Source organism: Plectropomus leopardus, chromosome 19, assembly GCF_026936395.1.
Source record: "Plectropomus leopardus strain MGB_pleo_1.0 chromosome 19, ASM2693639v1, whole genome shotgun sequence".
Classification (NCBI taxonomy): Eukaryota; Metazoa; Chordata; class Actinopteri; order Perciformes; family Serranidae; genus Plectropomus; species Plectropomus leopardus.
This window is the reverse complement of record NC_142194.1, coordinates 30194729-30217808: the sequence shown is the minus strand read 5'-3', so window position 1 is coordinate 30217808 and position 23080 is coordinate 30194729. Positions and strand designations below refer to the sequence as shown.

Genomic DNA, 23080 nt, shown 5'->3' with positions numbered 1-23080 from the left:
TGTTGAGGGGCCCCTGCAGGGCCTCAGTACTCACCCAGAAATACATCATCATCTCGGCTGAGAGGGGATGGGAGACCAAGGGGTGGAAGACAGGGATATGCAAGGATACCGGAGAGGCCAGAGCTCTTCCTCTTTTTCTCTCTCTTTCTCTTTGTTGGTGTGTTTTTCAGTACGTCTGTCCTGTTCTGCACTGATCTTCCTCTTCAGTCACTTTTCTTTTTTTTTCTTTTTTTTTTTTTTTCCAGCGCTGTCTGCTCAGTGTTATCTGCCAGCTAATTGTCCCTGTGTTTGTGGTTTTGGAGCCAAGTCCTTTTTATGTCTCTTTGCCCCTGAAGACAGTCGCTCTTCTTCTCTCGCTGACTCTTCTGAAGCGTGACTTTGTCTCTAAGAGTCGCAACTCAGGCTCCCACGCTGCTTCTCCTCCCCCTGAACCTTTCCAAAAACTCTTCTTCTGCTTCTTCGCCAAAAGGGGAAAGAAAGAGAGAGGAGTAAAAAGAGAGGCAACAAGGAGAGAAAGTGCCGCAGTTGTTGAGGTGTTGTGACTGTACCTCCCCTCGCTTATTGTTCTTGACTTCACTTCTCCTTCTTCTCCTGCTTCTCCTTCCTCCTCTTCTCCAACTTGCCCCCCTTTCCTGCCTGCTCAGCTCTTCCTGCCTCCTTGTTTTCCTTTTTCTTTGCTCGTTGTAAACTATCCTGCTCTCTATTTCACTGACACACACTGAAGCCTGCCTCCTCTCAGTCTGAGCGCACTCTTTCCCTCCGCTTTCCTTCGTCTCTCAATCCGGGGAGCACCAGTCCGGCAGTTGTGTTTTGAGGGGAGGCAAGTCTGAGACGGACTTTCCTCTACAGCGTTCCTGGGTGAAGAGTGTTGGAGAGGCTGGGGGGTTGGAGAAGCTGGAGATCACCACAAGGTACAGTAGCACAGAAGCTTTCAACCGGGGAGAGACAAGTGTAGAGGGGAATGAGTGTGTGTGTGTGTGTGTGTGTGTGTGTGTGTGTGGGGGTGGGGGGCAGTGAGTTAGAAAAGAAGTGGAGAGAAGGAAGGAGGGGGAAAAGAGCTGGTGGAGGGTTGCCGGTCTTGCAGACATACGTTGAATAGAGGAGGACGGCGACAGGCTGCGCAGAAGTTGTGGGAAAGCTGATAGAGGAGCCGGAACGGGGAACACAAGGCAAGAGAGAGAGAGAGGAAAAGAAATGCAGAGAGCGGGGAGAAAAGAGAGAAAGAGGGAGCAGCTTGGCTTGTTGTTGCTGATGGTAAAGAGCCAGTGATATCAGCCGGTTTCATTAAGTTGCGCTGGGAGCATCGGGGAGGAGGAGGTTTGGCGTTTCAGTGGTGGTGCATGTGGGGGGTAAGAGGCAAGAGAACCATCAAAACAAAATACAATTCAAGGCACTTGTGTTACCTAAGAAGAGAGGGGGGGAGAGGAGGATGAGGAGTGAGAGAGATGAAAACAGCTCAACTGGAGCCTCTCTTCCTGTTCTTCTTTTGTTCCCTCCATTTTTCCTTCTCTGCAGAGGGAGGGAGGGGTGCTGTGTGCTCGTGTTAATGGGTAAGTGCATGTAGAAGTGTGTGTATTGTCTGGGCAGGCTGAGCTAGGCTGGCAAACTGTAGTGCAATGGGAATATTGTAAACTGCCATACTCAAGCTGTGCACACACACACACTTGGGGTTTTTGTGTGTGTGTGTGTGTGTGTGTGTGTGTGTGTGGGTGTGGGTGTGCGTGTGTGTGTGCGCACACTGACCACTAATACATTTTACACTTTGACTTCTTGTATCTGCATCATCATACTGAAATACTGTATATTCTGTGTGTGTGTGTGTGTGTGTGTGTGTGTGCGTGCGTACATTTGATGGGTGTGTTTGCCATGTGGCTAAGCGATACAGGCAGAGAGACACAGAGAGAGAGGTGGGTGAGGGTTGGATGTTGTAGCCTGCCTCAGCACATATACCCCCCCAGCGCACACACATACACACCACCATCAGTACAGGCAAAACACCAGTGAGGCATGTTGCCAGGTTAATCCCCTCACTGCCTTAAATACTGCACTGCACACACTGGGCAAACTGGAAACACTGGGCCACCCCTGTGTCATTGTGTTTCTGTGTCTTTTTTGTCAGACCTCAAGAAAAAAGGACTATCTATTTTGTTAGAAAATCACTTATTCTGCTGATCGATCACATTACACTAATTGTAGCCGTGTAAGAAAACACCTTTAAAATTAACATTCAAAATGAAATAAGATTTAACAGTCTAATTAAACTGACTTTGTCCCTCATGCCAACTTAAAATAATAGCTATTTCAGCCACAAAATCATTCATCAATTTCATCATTCACCAATTTCTCACCCCATATATGCTAAATTTCATGAAGAAAACTTGATTAAACTGATTTTCTGGCATGCCTCCATGAGAAACAGAAAGTCAAAAACTGGTGAAAATTCTTGAATGTGATATGATCTGAAGTTATAGGCAACCACATGTAACAACAGTAAAACTATATCAAAACATCACAAACTCTCACACAACCAAGCTTCAATTAACCAGTTGTATGCTCAGTACTTCCTAAATACATGCAATTTCTCTAAAACCTTGTGTTTGTGGCAAGGTGCACTTCTCATAGGCAGCAGAGTTTTAAATGGTAAGGTTTTAGTGAAACTGCATGTGTTTGGGAAGTACTAAATATAAGACTGGATACAGGAGACCTAGATTATACTGCACCAGTTGTTTTAGAGTTTGTAAATGGATGTTTTGATATAGATTTGCATGGTCACTGTTTATTTCAATTCTTTAAGAAATGTCTCCATCACCAAAGAAGTAAGGGTGCAGATCAAGTTTCATTATGATGGCATATTGTATCAATTATATTTGCTGAAATCACAAAGTCTTTTGATTTAATTCAGGGGCCTGCGATCAATATGAGACAATATCAATAAATATCCTAATAGTCTTTTACTTGTCTGCTCTCCATTAACCACCTGCTGCTAGGCCGCTGGCTTGCTTAGACAGAAATTGAGACAAAACATGTCATAAGAATTTCACAATGAAAGCAAATTTTAAAGATTACAATTTCAATAATTTCACTTTGCATCAATAATATTGGATTGTTAGTAATTAAATCTATATATCGTTCCACGATCTCACGCTGGACTCAAAAAATACTGCCGTTTTGACAGTGCCTTTTACGTCAGGTCGCAATGTCAAAAGCCACCTTTCGGGTGCACATAAAACACTGCTGGATGGCGTCAGCTGAGAACGTGTCAATGCATGCCAGATTAACAATCACAATCCTTATTTTATCACAGCAATTGAAAGACAGGAGCGTAGAGAGTCAGACTATGTATTCTAATTCTAATGTATGGGGTGGAGGTCTACGGGGCTGATATACAGAGATGCTTCATGCACATTTGTTATTTTTTTTAACTCTTCAACTTTAAGTGTAGAAGAACTTATTTTAAGGTCTGCACGGGGGAATACATTCCATGTTAAAGTTGCATCAAACACTCTCAGTGCAGTGAGATGTGATCCAGTTTAAGAATGGTTATGTGTATCATTCTTCACCAAAACATTCAAATATTGTATGATAATAACAAACACCATGACCCCGACACTGCATAGATTTATATACTCTACTCTACTGAATTGACTTAAGCCTTTGAAACCTGAGCAAATTGGACTGATTTTGTCTTCAACTTCGCAAGAAATTACCAAGAAAGCAACTTCACAACTTGGCAAGAAATCAGTAAAACGTCACAAGAAAACAGCCTGAGAATTTTACATTACAACAACAAAATCAAAAAACCCTAACCCTGAAATAAATGAATATAATTAGAAGTTGAAATTATAGGGATTTTTGGGGATGTTTTAAGATATTTTCGCCCCAAATAAATTTCTAATTAATAATCTAATTCTAAAAAATTCAAAGTAATTGCCTCTCCCATTTCCTCTCCTTTAAAAAAAAGATAATTTTCTTGTCACCTTTTCCCAAATGTTTGCAATCTGCAGTGTATCTCTTGCCAAGGTGATCATTGCCTATTTCCCAAATTCTTTAAAGAAATCAAGCCAATACACTCAGGTTTCTCTTTAAATCTATCTGCAAAGTGCCTGAATGCAGCATCAAAGCGTTAAGACAGAAAAGCTGGCACTTTTAAAACACAATTCATGCGGACAGCAGCGTCCCCACACCCTCGCCATGATAGGAAGGAGAGGAATGTATGGCAAATGTCGGAAGTTTGACATTTACCAATGTAAAAAAAAATAATGAGCTAATTCATAGTTAAAATAGATTATGAATACCAATTCATCGCAGCCGTTTGTGCTGAAATTGGTTTTTAAGACTTGCTTGAAATGAGTCCATTTACATACATGTATTCATGCCTGGTGTGCAACATCAGCTCTAACTCTCCTTTACTCCTCCCTCTGAGATGACTGAGAACTCAGAGACGGGCTGCTTTCTTTTTTCTGTTTTTTCCCCTTAGCAACTACCATTCAAAAGAGAACATTTTCCTATCAAAACTTTGGCTTCATGCTATTTCAGGTCTGGGTCATGAATAAGTTAGTCCAGACTCTGCATGTGAGTGAGCTAATGCAAAAAAAGACAGCAGACTGCTGGTGGCTGGCTGTTGTCAGGTTGCAGGAGCAGAGGAGCAGCAGCAGGTCACGGCACACACTTGGAAGCATGAACAGAGGAATCAAGTCCTGGTCTTTTAAGTGTAATGTCTCCATGAAAATGTGCATCCCATCATAATTACTGTGCTGTCAAGTGACATGGTACTCAAGGGAAATATTCAGTATGCCAACCTAAAAGTTTTTCCTCATGAATGGCTTATAAGTCATCTATAAGGCATTAGTAAATGATTTATTAACCATTAACTTATAAAGCTTTAATAAAGAGTGCCTTGTTAGAAAGCTGTGCCTCTTTGCTCGAGAACAGGATGATCCATGCACTGAGGATGTCACTCTGCGATCAACATGCTCAACTCTTCCTGGTCAACATAATATTTAGCACTGTGTCAGAGCGCTCACTGCAGTACCCCAAAATACACAGGGCCAGATTTACTCCGAAGATGTTGTGCAAATGTGTGTTTTGGTTTTCAACCCGTGTGTATTCAAACAATAGCTCTTTATGCAGGTAGTCCCTGGAGTCCACCTGGGACAGCCTTATGACGCATTCTGCTGCTGAGGTAGAGCTCATGGGCACAAGTCAGTGTGGGATTTTTTCATTAGACAACAAAATAAATTATAACATCATGATCCATATTCCAAAGTTTTTGCTTTGGTCAATTCCATCTGATCAAACCACCAGATGCATAAAACTGTGTGTAGATTCACGTCTAACACTGTGGGTATGCACAGAGGCAGAAACATGCAGACACATTATTTTCCTCAGATTTATAAATTTGTGTGTCAGTCATTGTGGCGCTGGACGCACGGGCACAAGCTTCATTTCCACAGTTCACCATAAAAGGCCGTAGAAACGCCCTAAAACATGCATACAACAACATCACGTTTTTCCCTGCCCTCTCCCGGAATGCTCCTGGCGTCCCATCTCTCCTTCTCCAGATTTAGAGCCCCAGACCACATGCCTAATCTCCATGGAGGACCGGGGGTCACGTCCGCCCCAATATAGGAAAGACAGGAATGTAATGAAACATCCAACAGCAACTAGTTAGAGAGTAAATAAGATAAAACAAAATGCACAAAAATAGTTTTGTTTTTATGAAACGTGTCTGAATACAGACTGTGCGCCAGGTGTGTGTGCGGATTTGGATACTAGAGCGCAGCTCGTGCCACACATTCATGTAGGAAAACCAAAGTAACTGAGCCCAAGTGATTAATTTTATTTTTTTCAAAGACTGACAAAAAGTGTGCCTAATAAAAACAGATATCACACCTGACTGATCACACAACTGATTGATAGATCCATCAGAGCAGCAGAGAGCAGCGCAGTGACAGACCTCTCATCTAGCTGCTCTCTGCTGCGCTTCTTATTCTTATCAGGGGTGGATTTGATGATTTGGGGGACTGGTGCCCCAGCCCAACTGCCAACTGAGAGTGATGGTGGGCTATTGGCACCTATAGAAGAAGTTATGCTGTTCTCTAAACCCTCAATGTAGATAATATAGATGAGTGCAGGTGATGTAGAAACACTGAAAGCTGTTACTGATACAGTTGCGCTGCATATTGCTAAGGATATGATAGAAATGAATTCATTTAAAAATATTTTGTGAAATTACTGCAGCCTTCAGTGTTACTGACAGATTGGCAGCTTGGACTTTAACCCCAAAAGGGAAATTCAGTTCACTATATTAATGGAAGGGAAATTCAGTTTGCCTTTAATTTGTGTGCTTTCTTTCCCAGTTGCAGTTTGTTTTAAAGAAGAAAAAAAATAAAATTGTAAAATAGGTTTGGGGTGAAAAAATCAGAGATTTTATTTTTAAGCCATATCACCCAGCCCTACTTCACACTTCAGGACCACAAATCAAAAGTCCCTGTCTTCCGTTTGTGTTAAACTGATCAATATTGTGCTCATCTTTAAAAGTCTATGTTTTGTGGGTTTTTTTTGAATAATTGTTTTTAGTTACATACAAGTCTATATTTACTGTGCTGCACATGACTTTTCCTCACTACAACCATCTTTGTGGCTTCTGTGAATCCCCTCTGCGCCATGTTCAAGACTGTTTGTTTTAGTAACAGAGAATTTTCCCTCCAAAACTAACCATGGAAAATGAAATCCAGCAGAATATATCATTCATCTCTGCAAATATGTCTCCTTTTATTTGTGCTATCCTCCCTTAAATGGGAATGCAGTGAGGAGAGAGATGCACACTGTGACTACATCGTGCTGCTGCTGTGTGGGGCAGAGTGCATCAGATGTGCCCCTGAAGAAGAGGCCCTAAAGCTGCAGTCATTCTGCTCCTGTCTGTATACTTTAGATTACACCAGAGATTGACGAGACAATGCAAAGTCAGAGAGAGAGAGAGAGGATAAAAAGAACAATAACAAATAAAAAAATCGGTTCACTTCAAGCCAGAAAATGGAGTTTAATCTGGAGCTCTTTCATTTTGGTCTGTGTTGCACATTTTATTTCTGTAACAAATAAAATTATCCAGCACACTGTTATATTGTATGGAGCAAGACATGTTAAGAATTTACTCACTCGATATTCTATTCACTTGACAAATTACTTAAAACAATCCCCCCAATCCTGGATTGACATCAGTTTAATTGTGCCTTGATCAGAGGCCCTTCACAAGCTTTGAACCATCTGAAACCTGAACAAATTGGTTTGATTTCTTTGAAGGAACATGGGGGGGGAAAGGCAGTCACCAACTTGGAAACAAACGGCTCACACATTTTGAGAAATTAGTACAATGTGACAAGAAAATGACCTGACATTTTTTTTTTTAATTATTCTATTCTATTCTATTTTTTTTTTTTTTTAAAAAGGAGGGAGGATTATTAGAAAAAAATAATAGAAAAGGTAAAACAAATATTCAGAAAAGGATATTTATGGGGTGCCTGATGGCTCAGTGGATAGAGTAGCACCCCGTGTACAGAGGTTGTGTCCTTGTTGCAGCGGCCGCGGGTTCGAATCCAGCCCCAGCCCTTTGCTGCATGTCTCCGCCTCTCTCTCTCCCCCTTTCACACTCTCATTGTCCTGTCAATTAAAGGCAATAAAAGCCAAAAAAAAATCTTTAAAAAAAAAAAAATTATAATTGTCATAATTATATATTTAAAATCATGTTACAGAATAAAAATGTGGGGCATTCTGTTTTTTTTTTCTTAATTTCAATTAATTGTCTTTCATCTTTTTACATTTCATGATGATTTTTGGTCCGTGTCTTGTTAATTTGTTCATTGCCTTGTCTCCATGTTTTTGAAAGAAATCAAAACAGTTCTTTCAAAGGGTAAAAGAGCATCTTCAGAAAAAAGACCAATGAAAAAATAAATGTATTTTTCCTCATTGTTTTTCTCATTACATTGGTGTAGAAAGGGAAAACATGTCAGTATGGCTAAAGTCACCTTGCTCACTTGCAAGAATTTAAATAAAATCAAGATGAAATTGCCATTTTCATATTTAACTCTTTGTTGTACACTAATTACAAGTTAGAGTCATTTTCTCATATCTAGTCTGACATTTTTTTTTAATATTCTTGTGAGATAACACATAGTATACTAAATCTTGGCCTTTTTTGTTTTTAGGAATATAAATGTTTCCCTTTTTGTGGGAGGTGTGTCAAAAATGAAGGAAATGCATTTTGATTAAAAAAAGAATGATTTGTGTGTGTCCATAAGACATGTTCCACCCTGTTACACCATTGTATTTCTGGACTGTGCTTTACTGTTTCTTTAGGCGAAATCCATAAGAGAGAATAGCGTCATAAAATAGTTAGAAGACTGCTGCTGACTTTTGATTTTCTTTTTCGACATTGTTGATACATTTTCAAATCTGCTCTATCAAGCACAACATATCCAGCCCATCTTGCAAAAACAAACAGGGAAATCCATGTTCAATGACATTTTGAGCCATTAGAATTTGGTCATATGACTGTAAATCTTTCCACCCTGTAAATCTTTCCACAAAAAATGACCTGTAAAGTAATGTCTAATAATCCCCTTAGCTAATTTTCAGGTTATGTCCTTTTCACCTTTTCCATTTTTTTTTTTGCAACATTTCTTGCCAAGCCGCTCACTGTCCTTTCTTCCATGTCTCCAAAAGAAATCAAGCCAGTTTGCTGCTAAATGTCCATATGGGTATAGCTGTTTTGTGTTGGTTTGTCACTGTCACAGTGTATATTCTTATATGGACCCTAGGAATAGCAGCTGAATACAGCAGGTGAAGCGGATCCAAACAAACAAACACACATTTGAGTTTGCCAAAATGTTGCAAAGAAAAAGATTAGCTAACATCAAAATAAAAAAGGTGTAAATTTGTCAAAGAAAATTTCAAGAATTTGTGACCTTTTCTAGAAACACAGCATGGTCCAAAACTCTGAATACTCCCTATAGCTTCATAACATTTTAATTCCCTGTATTCTGATTTCACTCTTTTTATTACAGTCTGAACAAACAATGGTAATCTAGCTGAATGCAGATTCTAATTACAACCTACAAGCAGGGAATTTCTCTCTGATTTTTGGAATGGAGCAATGCATGCACACACACACACACACACACACACACACACACACACACACACACACACACACACGTAATGGCTGAGCCCCCTCAGTCTGGTGCTTACAGTGTGGCTTTCAGTGCTGTCAGCAGCCGTCTATCACGCCTGCACAGAGCAGTGTTGCCAGCTCCACCTGATCTCAATCCTCTGCTGAAGTTTCTCTCATTGACTCTGTGACTACTGCCAGGCACACTGAGCAATCTCTCACCTGGAAAATCTCTCACCTGAAAAACAGGTTTATTGTGCATCTGTGCTCATATGTGTTGTGTCTTAATAACAGGCATCCTTTTGGTGTACCAGTGATCCTATAGTCACTGTGAGACACATCCACAGACAGCTGATGACAGCTGATTGACAGACCATACACACCATGTGTCCAAATTCTGACAGTAGCAGAAACTTAGGAACCATGCCGACCAGCTATGGATAAAAACATTTTATGTGTCATCCGAGCCATGATCACTTAAAAAAAATTTTTTAAAAGTCTTCTACCACACATTGTATAGATGCCTTTGGAACTGATGTATTTTACAATGAGTCAGTATTGTTGCCCCACAAATATAAACTGTAAAATGATGCTGATTTATTTCACTGCTTCATATCGGAATGGTTGCATGTCCAAATTCATCAAGTCCTTCAAATGAAATAAGCAGTGCTACAATATTTAGTCAAGGGCTAAAGCACTGACTGAGTGCCTGTAGCCCTAAGAACATGAGATATAAGCGTATCAAAGGATTATTTTAGAATGTTATGTCTATCTGAAAGGAAATATTACATTGACCAAGTGATTATTTTCCATGTGGCTCACAGTTCCCTCCTCTTACCTTGCTTATTTGTGAGAATGGTCCCACTGAATGCTCAGCAGTGGAATACTTTGATATGTACAACTATTTTATCAAATCACCAGGTAAGATCACCAGATCAAAACGAGGCACAAAACCAGGTATTACATAGCTTATGTGGTGAGGTACTCCCTTGTTGAAGTTGTCAGTGTGATCATGTAGTGCTGCTGAACGCAGCCTCAGGCCTTACTCCTCCCCAAAACACTCCCCTAATCAAGGCATGATGATATAAGGCTCTTGCTGGCAGAGCTCAGCCTTTTGGCTTGTCTCTTTGCTGTGGCTGCTGGATGTGCTGCAACAGATTTGTGTATGTGTCAATTTTAGGTGCAGTGTCCATATTAGGACATCTTCAGGTGTCAGGGTTCAGAGTCAGACCTCAGATGAAAAGGCATCAGGTCTCAAGAAAACTGCCATCAGGTCTCAGAGAAAACACTGTCAGACTTCAGAAAAAAAAGGTCGTCAGACCAAACGGCCTCAAAAAAAAAGGTGGTCAGACAAAACAGCCTCAGAAAAAAAGTCATCAGAAAAAAACGGACTTCTGGGAATAAGTGAACGGGGACCGTAATTACCTCATCCAGATGAGACTTGAACTGTACTGATGCAGGTGTCGAGTACATGGAAGAAACCTAGTGTAAGTTTTATTTATTCTCTTTTGTCTTATTTCAGCCACTTTTGAGATATGTTCTGTTCTAACGCTACGCTTCTTAACATTAATTATTACAGGGAATGTCCAGTTACATGTAAGTGCTGCCTTATAGTGCTAACAGCATGGTTTTTGTGAAAAGCATGGTTTTTGAGAAAAATTAGGTCAGTTGATATTGCCAAACAATATACAGCTCAAAAATTACCACTCTAGCTCAAATCCTAAAGGCTACAGCAAGAGTACACTTACAGGTTTAAATATATGTGAACTGTAACAGTGCAGTAAATTATATAGGACTGTCAAATAACAAAATGCCAATAGTGAGACTGTTAACATCAGTACAAGCGACCTATCATAAGCTTACCGATTAGCACTTAGCGTTACCGTGTTAAAATAGTTACCGTTTTCAAGGTCTTTTTTTAGCTCCTTGTATCGCTGGACTCTGGACATATTTCTGGACATTTCCTGTAATAATTAATGTTAAGAAAAGTAGCGTTACTAAAGAACATATCTCAACAGTGGCTGAAGTAAGACAAAAGAAAGAGAATGACTAAAACTTACGCTCGGTTTCTTCCATGTACTCAGCATCAGTACAGTTCAAGTTGCATCTGGATGACCTATTTATGGTCCCCAGTTGGTTATTTCCAGCAGTCTGTTTTTTCTGACAACTTTTTTTCCGAGGCCGTTTGGTCTGCCGACTTTTTTTCTGACGACTTTTTTTCCGAGGCCGTTTTGTCTGAAAAAATTTTTTCTGAGGTCGTTTGGTCTGATGACTTTTTTTTCTGAAGTCTAACAGTGTTTTCTCTGAGACCTGATGGTGGTTTTCCTGAGACCTGATGCCTTTTCATCTAAGGTCTGACTCTCAACCCTGACACCTGAGGATGTCCTAATTTGGACACTGTACTTAGGCTGTTTGGCACATTTTTATAATTTTGGCTGTGTTGATGCATATGGCATACATTTTGGTAAGATTGTGTATTTTTGTTTAATCTGTGAATTTTTAGCTCAGCTCCTACAAAGTCTAAATACACTGTGTGAACAAAATTGTTACATTCTGTTAAGGCAAAAATGCGCCATTGACACCCATTCCAACGGCAATTTGACAGCCATCAAAACAGCCAAATCACCCCAAAAAACACGCATTGTGTGATTTCTAGGTGTCATTCTAGACTTTTGCCTTAGATTTTTACTTTTTTTCCACCTGATGTCATTTTTTACCATATTTGGCATATGAAGAAAGGACATGCTGTTTCCACTGTCACAATCAATGTTGCTGCAAATTATTGACTTACCTCAGGCTGTGATCATCTAAAAAGTGATAATCTACTTAGCACATAATACATGCAAAAAAATAATTTTTGTGTTTTTTTTGTTTGTTTTTTTCATCAAAGAACATAGTGGTATAATGACAAAAACCTGGCATTTAACATTGAAAATTCAGAAAATTAATGAATATTTGATATTTATAATTAGGACTGATGTTGGTTAAAAAAACAACTCGAAGAAAGTAGAAAATATTAATGTATACCATGTATTAAAGCTTGATTTTGAAAAGCACACTTTTTGCACACAATGATACGAGTTTGTGTAATATTATGGCAGGCCCTAAGGGTTAAACTTCACATGGACAATCAAGTTCTCTCATTGCACATGTACTGTAGCTGCCTGTCTTTTGTTCATAATAGCTTTGCTTTGTGTGGTTGCTGCACTTGATGCATGCAGACTGCCCTATTGTCCCGCTTCCCTCAATGATTGTGTGGAAATGCTCCATACCAGAGGTGGTGAGTAAGGACCCACACCAAACATTTTAGTATGTAGCATGTTTAATCCTGTTAATTGGCTATTTTTTCTTTAGGTCAAACTCCTGTAAAATTAACCTAAAACGTTTGTCCAAGACATACCCAAAGTAAACTGAGAGCTATTCTTGATTCATTTTTAGTACACGAACTTGTATGGTCTCATCTGAACTGTAACACTCATTAGCTTTATCCCAAACAGTCAGAATCACTGCAAGTGCTTTTGTCATTGAGTTACATAAGTGTAAACACTAACATTAAATATATATATTTTTTTATTCTCATCAAATTGTTTATAGGAAAAAGATGCTGCAGATAACTGTAACTGGCGGGTATTAGCTGGTACTCTCTGTAGGACCATAGTATAAAAGCTTATCTAATCCAAGCTCTAAATTTAGAATAATATTACAGAAAATTACTATTTTACACAGGTTTTTCTAAGAGTATGTCTAGGCGTTTCCAAAAAGGGACATTTTGGAGACTCCAAAAGGACCCTTGGTAACCATGGTCACATGTATTGGTAAAAAGGCTGCCATTTTGATTGCTTCAACATACAGTCATAATTTTGGGCTCTACTGAAAGCTGCCACTCAGAGGTAACCTCTCAGGTATGAATAAACACCATCAGTATTACTCATTCAGAGTAACAGAAGCATAAACACATTATAATGTATTTTTGTAAAACTTTGTGTCTAAAAAATAGTAAAAACAAGAGTTGCAATGGAAAACAAGTTTATATCAAAACTAAAACACAGAAATCTATTTACATATCATCACATGCACATATTCACAGCAACCTTCAGCAAACTATTTACATAATACATAATATAGGTTAAAAAACACCTATAAAGAACTAAAGAAAACTTTAGTGGTGTCTTCATCTCGCAACTAATACGTTTTTCTGTCAGTGAAACTGAGTGCCTTCTTGATGGAAGGCTAGGCACTCATGGTGAGGTCCCTTCACTTTCTGCATGTAAGAGCACTGGGACATGAGTGTAGATTGCACCATTTTTGCTGTGAGGATTGCTGTCATGCATGAAGTGAGTAGATGGTAGCAACCCTGCGCACTCTTCAATGTACTCTGCCTCTTCAGTGGCCTCAGCAAAGCAATCACCTTATTTGGTGATTTGGCTTTAAAAATTGGTTAGGGTTCAAATAATATGCCGTGTGGTTAATTGTTAATGGTTAGGAAGTGATTGTAGCCATGTTCAAAGGAAATCAATGACAATTGTTAGAGGAAATGGGAAACAAACAGTAAGTTGCAAAGTTCTTTCTATCCCAACCTCCTACTGATCTGTAATATCACCCAACCCTTAGCATTTCTAGAGCTGTTGAATGACTGTCACATAAATGTAAAATTATATTTAAAGGTGTAAGCTGAAACAGTTGAGACTGTTTGTCTTAGGGGACACAACTTTAAGGGAGAGTTTACTTTTTTCTTTAACCAAAACAACCAAACATTCATTTCCAATGTCTCCATCAGGGTATTGACTGTACTAATTCGATGCCATACTTCTAATATCTCTATCTAGAGGTCTACGAAAGCTTAAAAGTGCTAATTCTCCTTTTACCCTGTGCTAATTCTGCTCATTTGCTTAAATTCTAACAATAATAAAGGTGCTCACAGGGTAGAGTGAGTGCTAAGGTGAAGCGAGAGAAACTTGTGAGTAAGGTGATCAAACTGTGGACTGAGATGACCAAAGAAGAGCTAAGACTGTTTTGATGAGACAGATTGGCATGTTTTTTGACTGTTGTGAAGATGTACATGAACTGACTGAAACCATAACCTCATATATAATTTTTTGTGAAAGCAACTGTGTACAGACAAAAATGATCAGAATATTTCCAAATAATAGGCCGTGGGTATCTAAAGCTATCAAAATGTGTCTAAACAAGAAAAAACATGTTTTCTTTTGGGTGATACTGATTTGGTCAGAGAAAAAAGGAGGGAACTTGGATCTAAAATTAAGAAAGCAAAATTAGAATATAAACAAAGTTGAGAGCCGGTTTTGTCAGGGTAATGCTAAGTTGGCATGGGAGGGCCTTAATTCCATGATGGGCAGAGAGAGCAGGAAACACAAACATACTCATATAAACAACCCCTCCTTTGTGAATCATTTAAATACTTTTTATAGCAGGTTTGATAAAGGAGATTTTAATACAGAAAATGACATGGTTTGCATTAAAATTCCTACATATGCTCCAGTAGTTCTTACAGTGCACGGAATAGCAACTAGTCTTGCCAGCATCAAGCCAAATAAGGCCCCTGGCCGATGGCCTGGCCGGACGAGTACTTAAAGATTGTGCACGTCAGCTGACTGTTGTTATCACCAAATTGTTCCAGCAATAGCACTCACTTCTGTTTTGTGCAAATGTATGGAAAGAGTTGTATCTAAGCACCTAACTGTGGCCTGTCATCTTAACACTCTCCAATTTGAATATAAAAGATCAAGAGGAACTGACTATAACTTTAACTGACACAATGACCAAACATCTGCAATACACAACTCACTATGCTAGGGTTTTATTTATCAACTTTAGTTCCACTTTTAACTTAATTAGAACACATATTCTTTTAGAAAGGTAGTTGGATTTTGAAGTGAATGGTGGTCTAATTTTGTAGACAGAGATTTTTTGTCTGACTGCTCACAAAGAGTAATCTTTAATGGTAATGTGTCAGAACTGACAAATTTTAATACAGGTGCCCCTCAAGGTACCATTTTGTCCCCTTTATTATTCTCAGTGTATACAAATGAGTTTAGACTCCAGGACTCAGACTTTAGCTTATCTTATTTAGCTTATTTATGATATGGCACTTGTTGGCCTCTTGTGTAGGGGACACTATAGGAGAGAGTAAGTACTTTAACTATGCTGTACAGGCACCCTAATTATATAGCTTCCCTCCAGAACTGGTGTCTTTTGAGTGTCTGGAGATTAACATTAGTAAAAATAAAGAAATGGTTATATCTAGTAAACAAGACATTCCTGACTCATGTCAACCCCTAACCATTATGGGGCAACCTGTTGAAATGGTTAATTTTTTAAAAATATTTAGGAACTTATGTTGACAGTCACCTCAAATTCATAGAGAACACAGATTATATTTTTAAAACAGATATGCAGAGGCTATACCTACTCAGGAAGCTAAATGACTTTGGGGTTAGTCAAAAGACTTGAAATGGTGTGCAAGAATCTGGAAAAGATCTAGAAAGTATCTTGTCTTTTAATATGGTTGCATGGTATAGGCATTTGGATGTCAAGTGTAAACGGAAATTGACAAGAGTGGTCAGTGCAGACAGTAAAATCATAGGGAAACCACAGATGTCACTTGGTGACAGACATGAACTGAACACTAAAAAGAAAACCCGTGACATAATAAATGATCTGTCACAACCTCTGCACCCCCAATTTGAAGTGCACCCATCAGGGCAGCGCTTCAGACTACCACAAGCCACCAAAAATGTTTATAAAAAATCATTTATTGCAGTTAAATTTTTAAATTCTTAAATTAACTAACCCCTAAGTTTTAGCTGTGAAAATGATGAAATGATAGGAAATGAAACTTTAATTTTTGAATACTGTACTGTGTGTCAGTTTATGAAATATTATTTTAACATTTTAACCTCTTTCTCTTAATGAACAATATTAATGGTGGTGATGTCTTTATTTTTTAAAGCACTATCTTAATATCTTTGTTTTTAAATGTTGTTTTGTTTGGAATCCATGTCATTGTGTTTTTGTGAAGCCGAAGACAATTTTCCAGATTTTGGACAAATAAAGATCTATCTATCTATCTTTCTATCTATCTATATATCTATATATATATCTATGACGGCTGAGTTACTGCAGGGCCTACGTCAGACTCCAGCACAGGCCCTTTGCTGGATGTCATCCTCTGCCACTCCTTTCTCTCCCTGTCCCATCAAATAAAGCAGACGCTAAAAAACAAAATTGCTGAGGCACTTTCAATTTCTCATTTAAATTTTCATTGCAAATGTCCAGTAGTTGTTCATGCACACTGAGATGAGGAGTTGGAGGAGAGGGAATCCCTCTAAGCAAAGAGATGTGAACAGTGCTGCTCGAGGCTTTGCTGCAGTCTTGTGTTGCCTCTGCATAGCAAAACTGCAGCTCCAGCAGCAAATCCAGAGAGGCAGCTCTATGTCTCCCATACAGCACTCAACCACTCAGTAAACTCTACACGTACTTTCCGCCTACTAATGGAAAGGAGGAAAAGTGGAGAAAATGTTGCCATGCTCCTTATGGAGAAACAGGCTAATAGTTCAGAAAAGGTAAGAGAGAGTACATGTATGTGTGGTGTCAAGTAAGTGAAAGCTATCAATCCTTTATTTGATCACTTTATATCACTTCCAGCATTTGATTGATCTCTTGCTTTTTAATCTTATAATCCTTGATGGTCACCCTGAATGACAATGTCCATATTATCATAGTCTGATGTATCAAAGTGTTGGGCTAAACTCTATTTTGGAAAAAAAAAAAAAACTTGCTGTGATTAGTTTCCCCTGCAGAACAATCTTCTTAATGAAAACATTTCATTGCATAAGTCAGTAGCTGAAGTAGTTGTCTTAACTATCATGTAAAGAAAGGTACAACAGGCTCATTCGAGCTTAGCCAGTCCTGCACAGAAACGATCACAGGCAATCAAGTAGCAATGCACGTCGGTTAGATCTTGTGGCCACCGATAATCTTGCAACATCGAATCAGCTGCAGATTTTAGAGCCAAGTGCCAAAGTTTCTCTCCACCAACTGCAAGACGACGGGGCTTGATGGGAAATGCTGGCTGTCAGCGAATGAAACAGCTGATTGGTTTACATGTTACATGTAGCAATATTACATTTCAGATAAACTCCAGAGATAAACTCCATTTTTGTCGAATTTCAGATATTTGGAAATGATTTGTCGTATTTGCAGGTTTTTTTCTTTTAACAGAGTAAATGTTGTGGCTGATAGTGAAGTTCAGTAGTCAGAGAGACTGAATAAATTCATTCTGAACTTTCCAGTGTCTGTCGTATATTAATACTAGACTGTCAATTATTTTAAGTAGGACTATTAACATCACAAAGACTTGTGGTCAGTAGCCAGAGTGTGGGGCTGGGCGATAAAACGAAATAACTTTCCATCGACTGAAATATGAGACGTAGGCGAAAGAATGTCAATAGAACGCATTCCAGCCATGTTTTGACAGACAACACAAACAGCCAATGATAATAAAAATAGCGCCACGGTGAACCAAATGCAGTGAACAACTTTGACTCTAGAATACAGCTCAGTGTTTTACAACTGAGTCGTATGTGCTTCCACAGCATTTCATTATCGCGATCAAACAGCTGATGGTCCGACTTTGGATGAGTTATTTAGAAACACCAGGACATATCACTCCATGGCTCATCCAGCCGTTCGTGCTGAACTCTCTTTGTTATTACCAGGGGCAGATGTAATGTTTTGGGGGGCTGGGGCCACAAGCACATGACCTTATTTTCACCCTTTCTCTAACTGGGAATGTTGGCAAGCTGTTGGCAACTATAGGAGAAGTAGGCCTACTCAAAATTGATGTATTTTTCCTGAGTAAAATGATTAATAGCACAGATGTTTCACAGAAGATTCACAGAAGTTCAAATTAGAGTCCTGCTGTCAGGAGAGGTTGGCCTATTATCAGCACAATGTGCTTAAATTTACCTGAAGTATGTTTAAGATGGAGCTTTAAATTTTCATATAATGCTGGAAAGTTTAATAAATAATAATAAATCACATGTTTATTATACTCCAACACATTATGGTCACATGAAACTGTGTCAGTGAACGATGAGGGCATAACATAAACAACTCAAAAAAACAAACAAAAAAACAAAACAAAAAGGGAAATAATCATTTCTTAATTGTAATCAAAGTAAAATGTTAATTAATTGTGATATTGATTTTAGGTATGAGGTTTGGACCTTTGCTGGGAGGAAATTTTAGTAACTGGAATTTTAGGTGAATAGGTCCGCCAGTTGGTGATGCCTGTTCTACAGTATATTTGTCATGTTCAATGTCTGACCGATAATAAATATTTCAACCAAAATTAACCTTATGATATCTTTATATATCACTTATATATCGCGGAGTAAAAGGGAACCTTTAAGCTTAACAGAAATACTGATTTGATGTATATCATGTTATATATCGATATTGACTGTTACGAAAAAAAAATATTGTGATAAGACTTTTTTTCCATATCGCCCAGCCCTACCTGAGTGGAATGAGGATTCTTAAAATGTACAGATGTGAAACCCTGACTACAGCCTGTCTGACCGATCTGCACTGAAAGCTGCCATATTTGACTATCAGGCTGATGTTTTGAAATAAAATGCCTAAATGCCACTGGTTTTTTTTTCCAGCACACTGCCAGACATGCATTATGGTTGAAGCTTGAAAACAAACAGATACACATACATAATGTCAGTATTGCATTCACTCCCATCTTACCTCCTCATTTTAGGGCAGTTGCCTTCATCATCCGTTCTGGGTGCAACAATAAACTCAGTAAAGCAAGTGCTGTGTAGCTGCAGTCTCTCTCTCTCTCTCTCACTCTCAATCTCACTCTCCCTTTCTCTCTCTCAATTTAATTTAATTTGCTTTATTGGCATTAATGTTTGTAAAACAATATTGCCAAAGCCTCAGATACAATTAAATGATGATATAAATAAATACGAGAAAAAAAAAAATCAATAATAATATTCAAATCAACAGTGATCCATTGGATAAAAAAATAGATGCATTAATAAAAAGGGCAAGAACATTTTGTTTTGTGTGTGCCAACCATTAACTATATACAGACCCAGCGCTCGACAGAGCTGTAATAGTTGGTGCCCACTTTTGTTGACAGTTTTGTCAAAGTTGTTCCTGTGGGGATGTGAAGGCAGGGGGATGCTCATCTAGTCAGTTATACATGTCTCCCTGTGGGTTAATAGAATCTGCTTCTCTAGCAATCCTGGAATTAAGGTCCCCACAGATCAGTTTCCTTGGGCCTGGTAGTGACTGATCTCGTCTTTGAAAATGGAGAAACAATTTTCATTATAATAAGGGGATTCTAACGGGAGGATAAATGCTGCACACATGAAGACATCACTCTCTGTGGCAACAACTACTCTTTTGATTTTTAGCCAAATTGAAAATTTGCTTTTTTGGATGAACTCTATTGAGTGTACAAGGTTTGCCTTGAACCAAATCAGCACCACCTGAATCCCTGCCTTGGGTTACTCCCTTCAGTTTGGTGGACGGGAACTCTATCTCTCTTTAGTCCACAGGACAACCAGTGAAAATGTCTCCTCTCCTCTACTCCAAGACCCTGGCTATTCCAACATGAAATTATAAATGATTTAGATTCCATTTACGTTAAGAATTCACATTTAGTATTAAAATGACACATACCTTCAAGAATCTGATTAAGACCATATTGATCATACGTGGTTTCAATCCACTAATATGAAACAGTTTTACAAAAACTTTTACACAACATAGCAATAATTCTTAAAAAAAATTATTAAACAATACCATTGGATAAAAAAATAGATGCATTAATAAAAAGGGCAAGAACATTTTGTTTTGTGTGTGCTTGTGTGTGTGTGTGTGTGTGTGTGTGTGTGTGTGTGTGTGTGTGTAGTATGTTTACTGAATATTGACGGAACAAAAACATAAACAATAAAACAAGAAATTTAGTATAAATGTCATGTCTGGTTGGTGTTCAGGTTGTCCCGTAGGCTGTGACAAGCGCCACCATACTTCGCTGCTTCTATGACAGACACTGTTTTCCCCCAGTAGATATTGTATTTTTATCTGCTCAGTGAGAGCATCAAAATCTTGGCATTTACATTTAATTTGTGTGAAGAACATTGTTTTAATATCATCATATGTGCTACAGTGTAGCAGGAAATCTGTCTCTACTTCTCTCTGTGGACAGAGCTGACACAGCCTGTCTTCACTTCAGTCAGGTCTGCCTCTGTCTGCAGCTCTTTATAGCCAAGCTGTGACCACTGAGTCTGTACATAGTCAATGTCTTTCTCAGTTTCTGATCAGTCACGCTGCTCAAACAGTCAGCCAATGTGTATTGTCTGTTTAGAGCCAAATAACACTGAAGTTTGCTTTGAGTATTTGGGATGGATGTTGAATAGTTAATGTAATGTTCTTTTTCTTTAGCTATATTTGGTTGGGCCAGATTGTGTGAGGGCTGTCCTGAGGCCGTGTGCTGTTAGAGGAGGTGAGCCTCAGCACCAGCTGGCTGAGGAGACTCTTCTCTCTGTTCTTCTCTTGGCAATAAAGAGTTTTGTAGTGATAGGAGTTGGGGTCACTTGCTTTTAGGTGTTTGTAGAATTTGATGGCTCTTTTTTTAATATAAATTAAAAGGGGAAAATTGTCCTAGTTCAGCCCTGCAGCCATTTTTGGGTGTGTTCTTCTGGAACAAGATGATGCTCTTACAGAACTTAGTGTGTAGGATTTTAATTGGTTGTTTGTTCCATTTTTCAAAGTCTTGATTTACAAGAGGACCCCATACTTCACCATCATACAGTATTATTGGTTCGATTATGGATTGGAACATTTTGAGCCGGATTCCGATGGGTATATTAATGTTTGCGGACTTTTTTATAGCATAGAAGGCCCTTCTCCCCTTGTCTCTGAGATCATTCAGGGCAAGATTGAAATGTCCTGTAGAGGTAATGTTTAGTCTCAAATATGTGTAGTTGTGTGTGTTCGATGTCGGTTGAGCCCAGCAAAAACCTATTTGGGTTTGACATCTGGGTCGTTTCTGGAAGACCATAACCCTAGTCTTCTCCAGATGAATTGTCAGGGCCCAGGACTGACAGGACTGAAGTTTTGCAGATGATCCAGTTGCTGTTGTAAGGCCTCTTTAGATGGAGCCAGCACTATGAGATCATCTGCAAAGATTAGGCATTTAATCTCTGAGTCACAAAGGGTGAGGCAGGGGATGTCTGATTGTTCTAGTGATTTTGCCAGATCATCAAGATAAATATTAAACAGGGTGGGGCTGAGACTGCAGCTGTGTTTCACCCCTCTACTTTGGGGAAAGAAATCTGTTTCCATATTACCAATTTTCACAGCGCATTTATTATTTGTATACATTGTTTTAATTATATATTTCCAATTAGATAGACCATTATGCCAAATTGAGTCAAATGCTTTTTTGAAATTGACAAAACAAGAGAAGATTTTCTTCTTGTTTTGGTGGACATGCTTATTAACAAGGGTGTGGAGGGTATAGATATGGTATGTAGTTCTATGTTGTGGTGTAAATCCAATCTGCCTCTTGCTCAGGACATTATATTCTCTGAGAAAGTCTTGCAGTCAGCTGTTGAGGATGCTGCAGAATAAATTCCCCAGGTTGCTGCTCATACATATGCCTCTGCAATTGTTTGGGTCAAATTTGTTTCCATTTTTAAAGATCGGTGTTATAATTTCTTTGCTCCAGATGTCAGGGAAATGTCCAATACTCAGAACAAGGTTGAATAGTTTTAATATGGCAGTTTTGAGTTTATGGTTGCTAAATTTAAGCATTTCATTTAAGACACCATCAGGACCACTGGCCTTCCTTGGCTGTAGTGCATGAATTTTAGACAGTAGCTCCTCTTCAGTAATTTTATAGTCTAAAGGGTTCTGGTTGTCTTTAACGACTGATTCCGAAATTTGTAATTTGCTGACGAGAGTATTTTGGGCCGAATCCAGTGTTATAGTGCTGTACAGATTTTCAAAGTGTTTTTTCCATATTTCACCATTTGAATAGCCAGTTCTTCTTTTTGTGGTTTGTTGAAAGAGTGCCACTTGTCCAGAAATTATTTGACTCAATAGACTCTTCAATTGCAGCAAGTTGATGTTGCTCATGTTGCTCCCTTTTAGTTCTTAGTATTCTTCTGCATAATTTCAGTGTTTCCCAATATTGGAGGCAGAGCTCAGGATTGTCCAGCTGACTGTGTTTTTGATCTGATATGATTTGGTGTTTTTCTCAGATGTCTGTAGTCTGTGTCAAACCACTTTTCACTGGTTGTCTTTTTGGATTTGTGATGCTGAGGCTTTTTCAGATGGGATAAATGTGCAGCATTGTTAAATATGTTGTTAATAGCCTGTACAGCCTGATTCAGGCTGTTGTTACAGTGGGGATATGGTGTGGAAAGAAAGTAGTGAGATAGTGAGATTGAGTTTGATGTCTGATTGCTTTCTGGTAGTAGTCCGTGCTCTTATTTGTCCATCTGCAAGGTTGTTTTGTGTAGTTCAGTTTACTGGGTTCCGTTACATGAGGGTTTGTTACTGTCTTTTTAATGTATAGTGGAATTTTACTATGATCAGATGGGGGTGTTAGGGGGCTGACTGTGAATGCCCTCAGATAGAAGGGTCTAGGTCTGTAATGCTATAATCTACTGTGCTATTGCCAGAAGGAGAGCTGTGTGTGTAATGACCAAAGGAGTCCCCTCAAAGCCAACCATTAACTATATACAGACCCAGCGCTCGACAGAGCTGTAATAGTTGGTGCCCACTTTTGTTGACAGTTTTGTCAAAGTTGTTCCTGTGGGGATGTGAAGGCAGGGGGATGCTCATCCAGTCAGTTATACATGT

The 23080-nt window shown here is 38.9% G+C and overlaps 1 protein-coding gene across 7 annotated transcripts in view; it reads right to left on the bottom strand.

Annotated features, from left to right (window-relative positions):
• Window positions 1-23080, bottom strand: part of rbfox3a (RNA binding fox-1 homolog 3a) — a 939385-nt gene that overhangs the window by 315018 nt on the left and 601287 nt on the right. The window contains exons 1-2 of one of the 7 annotated variants that reach the window (XM_088070026.1): window positions 549-891; window positions 35-457 (exon numbers count right to left, since the gene is read on the bottom strand). The exons of the other annotated variants lie outside the window; for them this stretch is intronic. Of the exons in view, the coding sequence (XP_087926152.1) occupies window positions 35-52 (18 nt within the window). The 5' untranslated portion in view covers window positions 53-457; window positions 549-891. Of the gene's footprint in view, window positions 1-34; window positions 458-548; window positions 892-23080 lie in introns of those variants that run through there. 7 annotated transcript variants of the gene reach the window in all.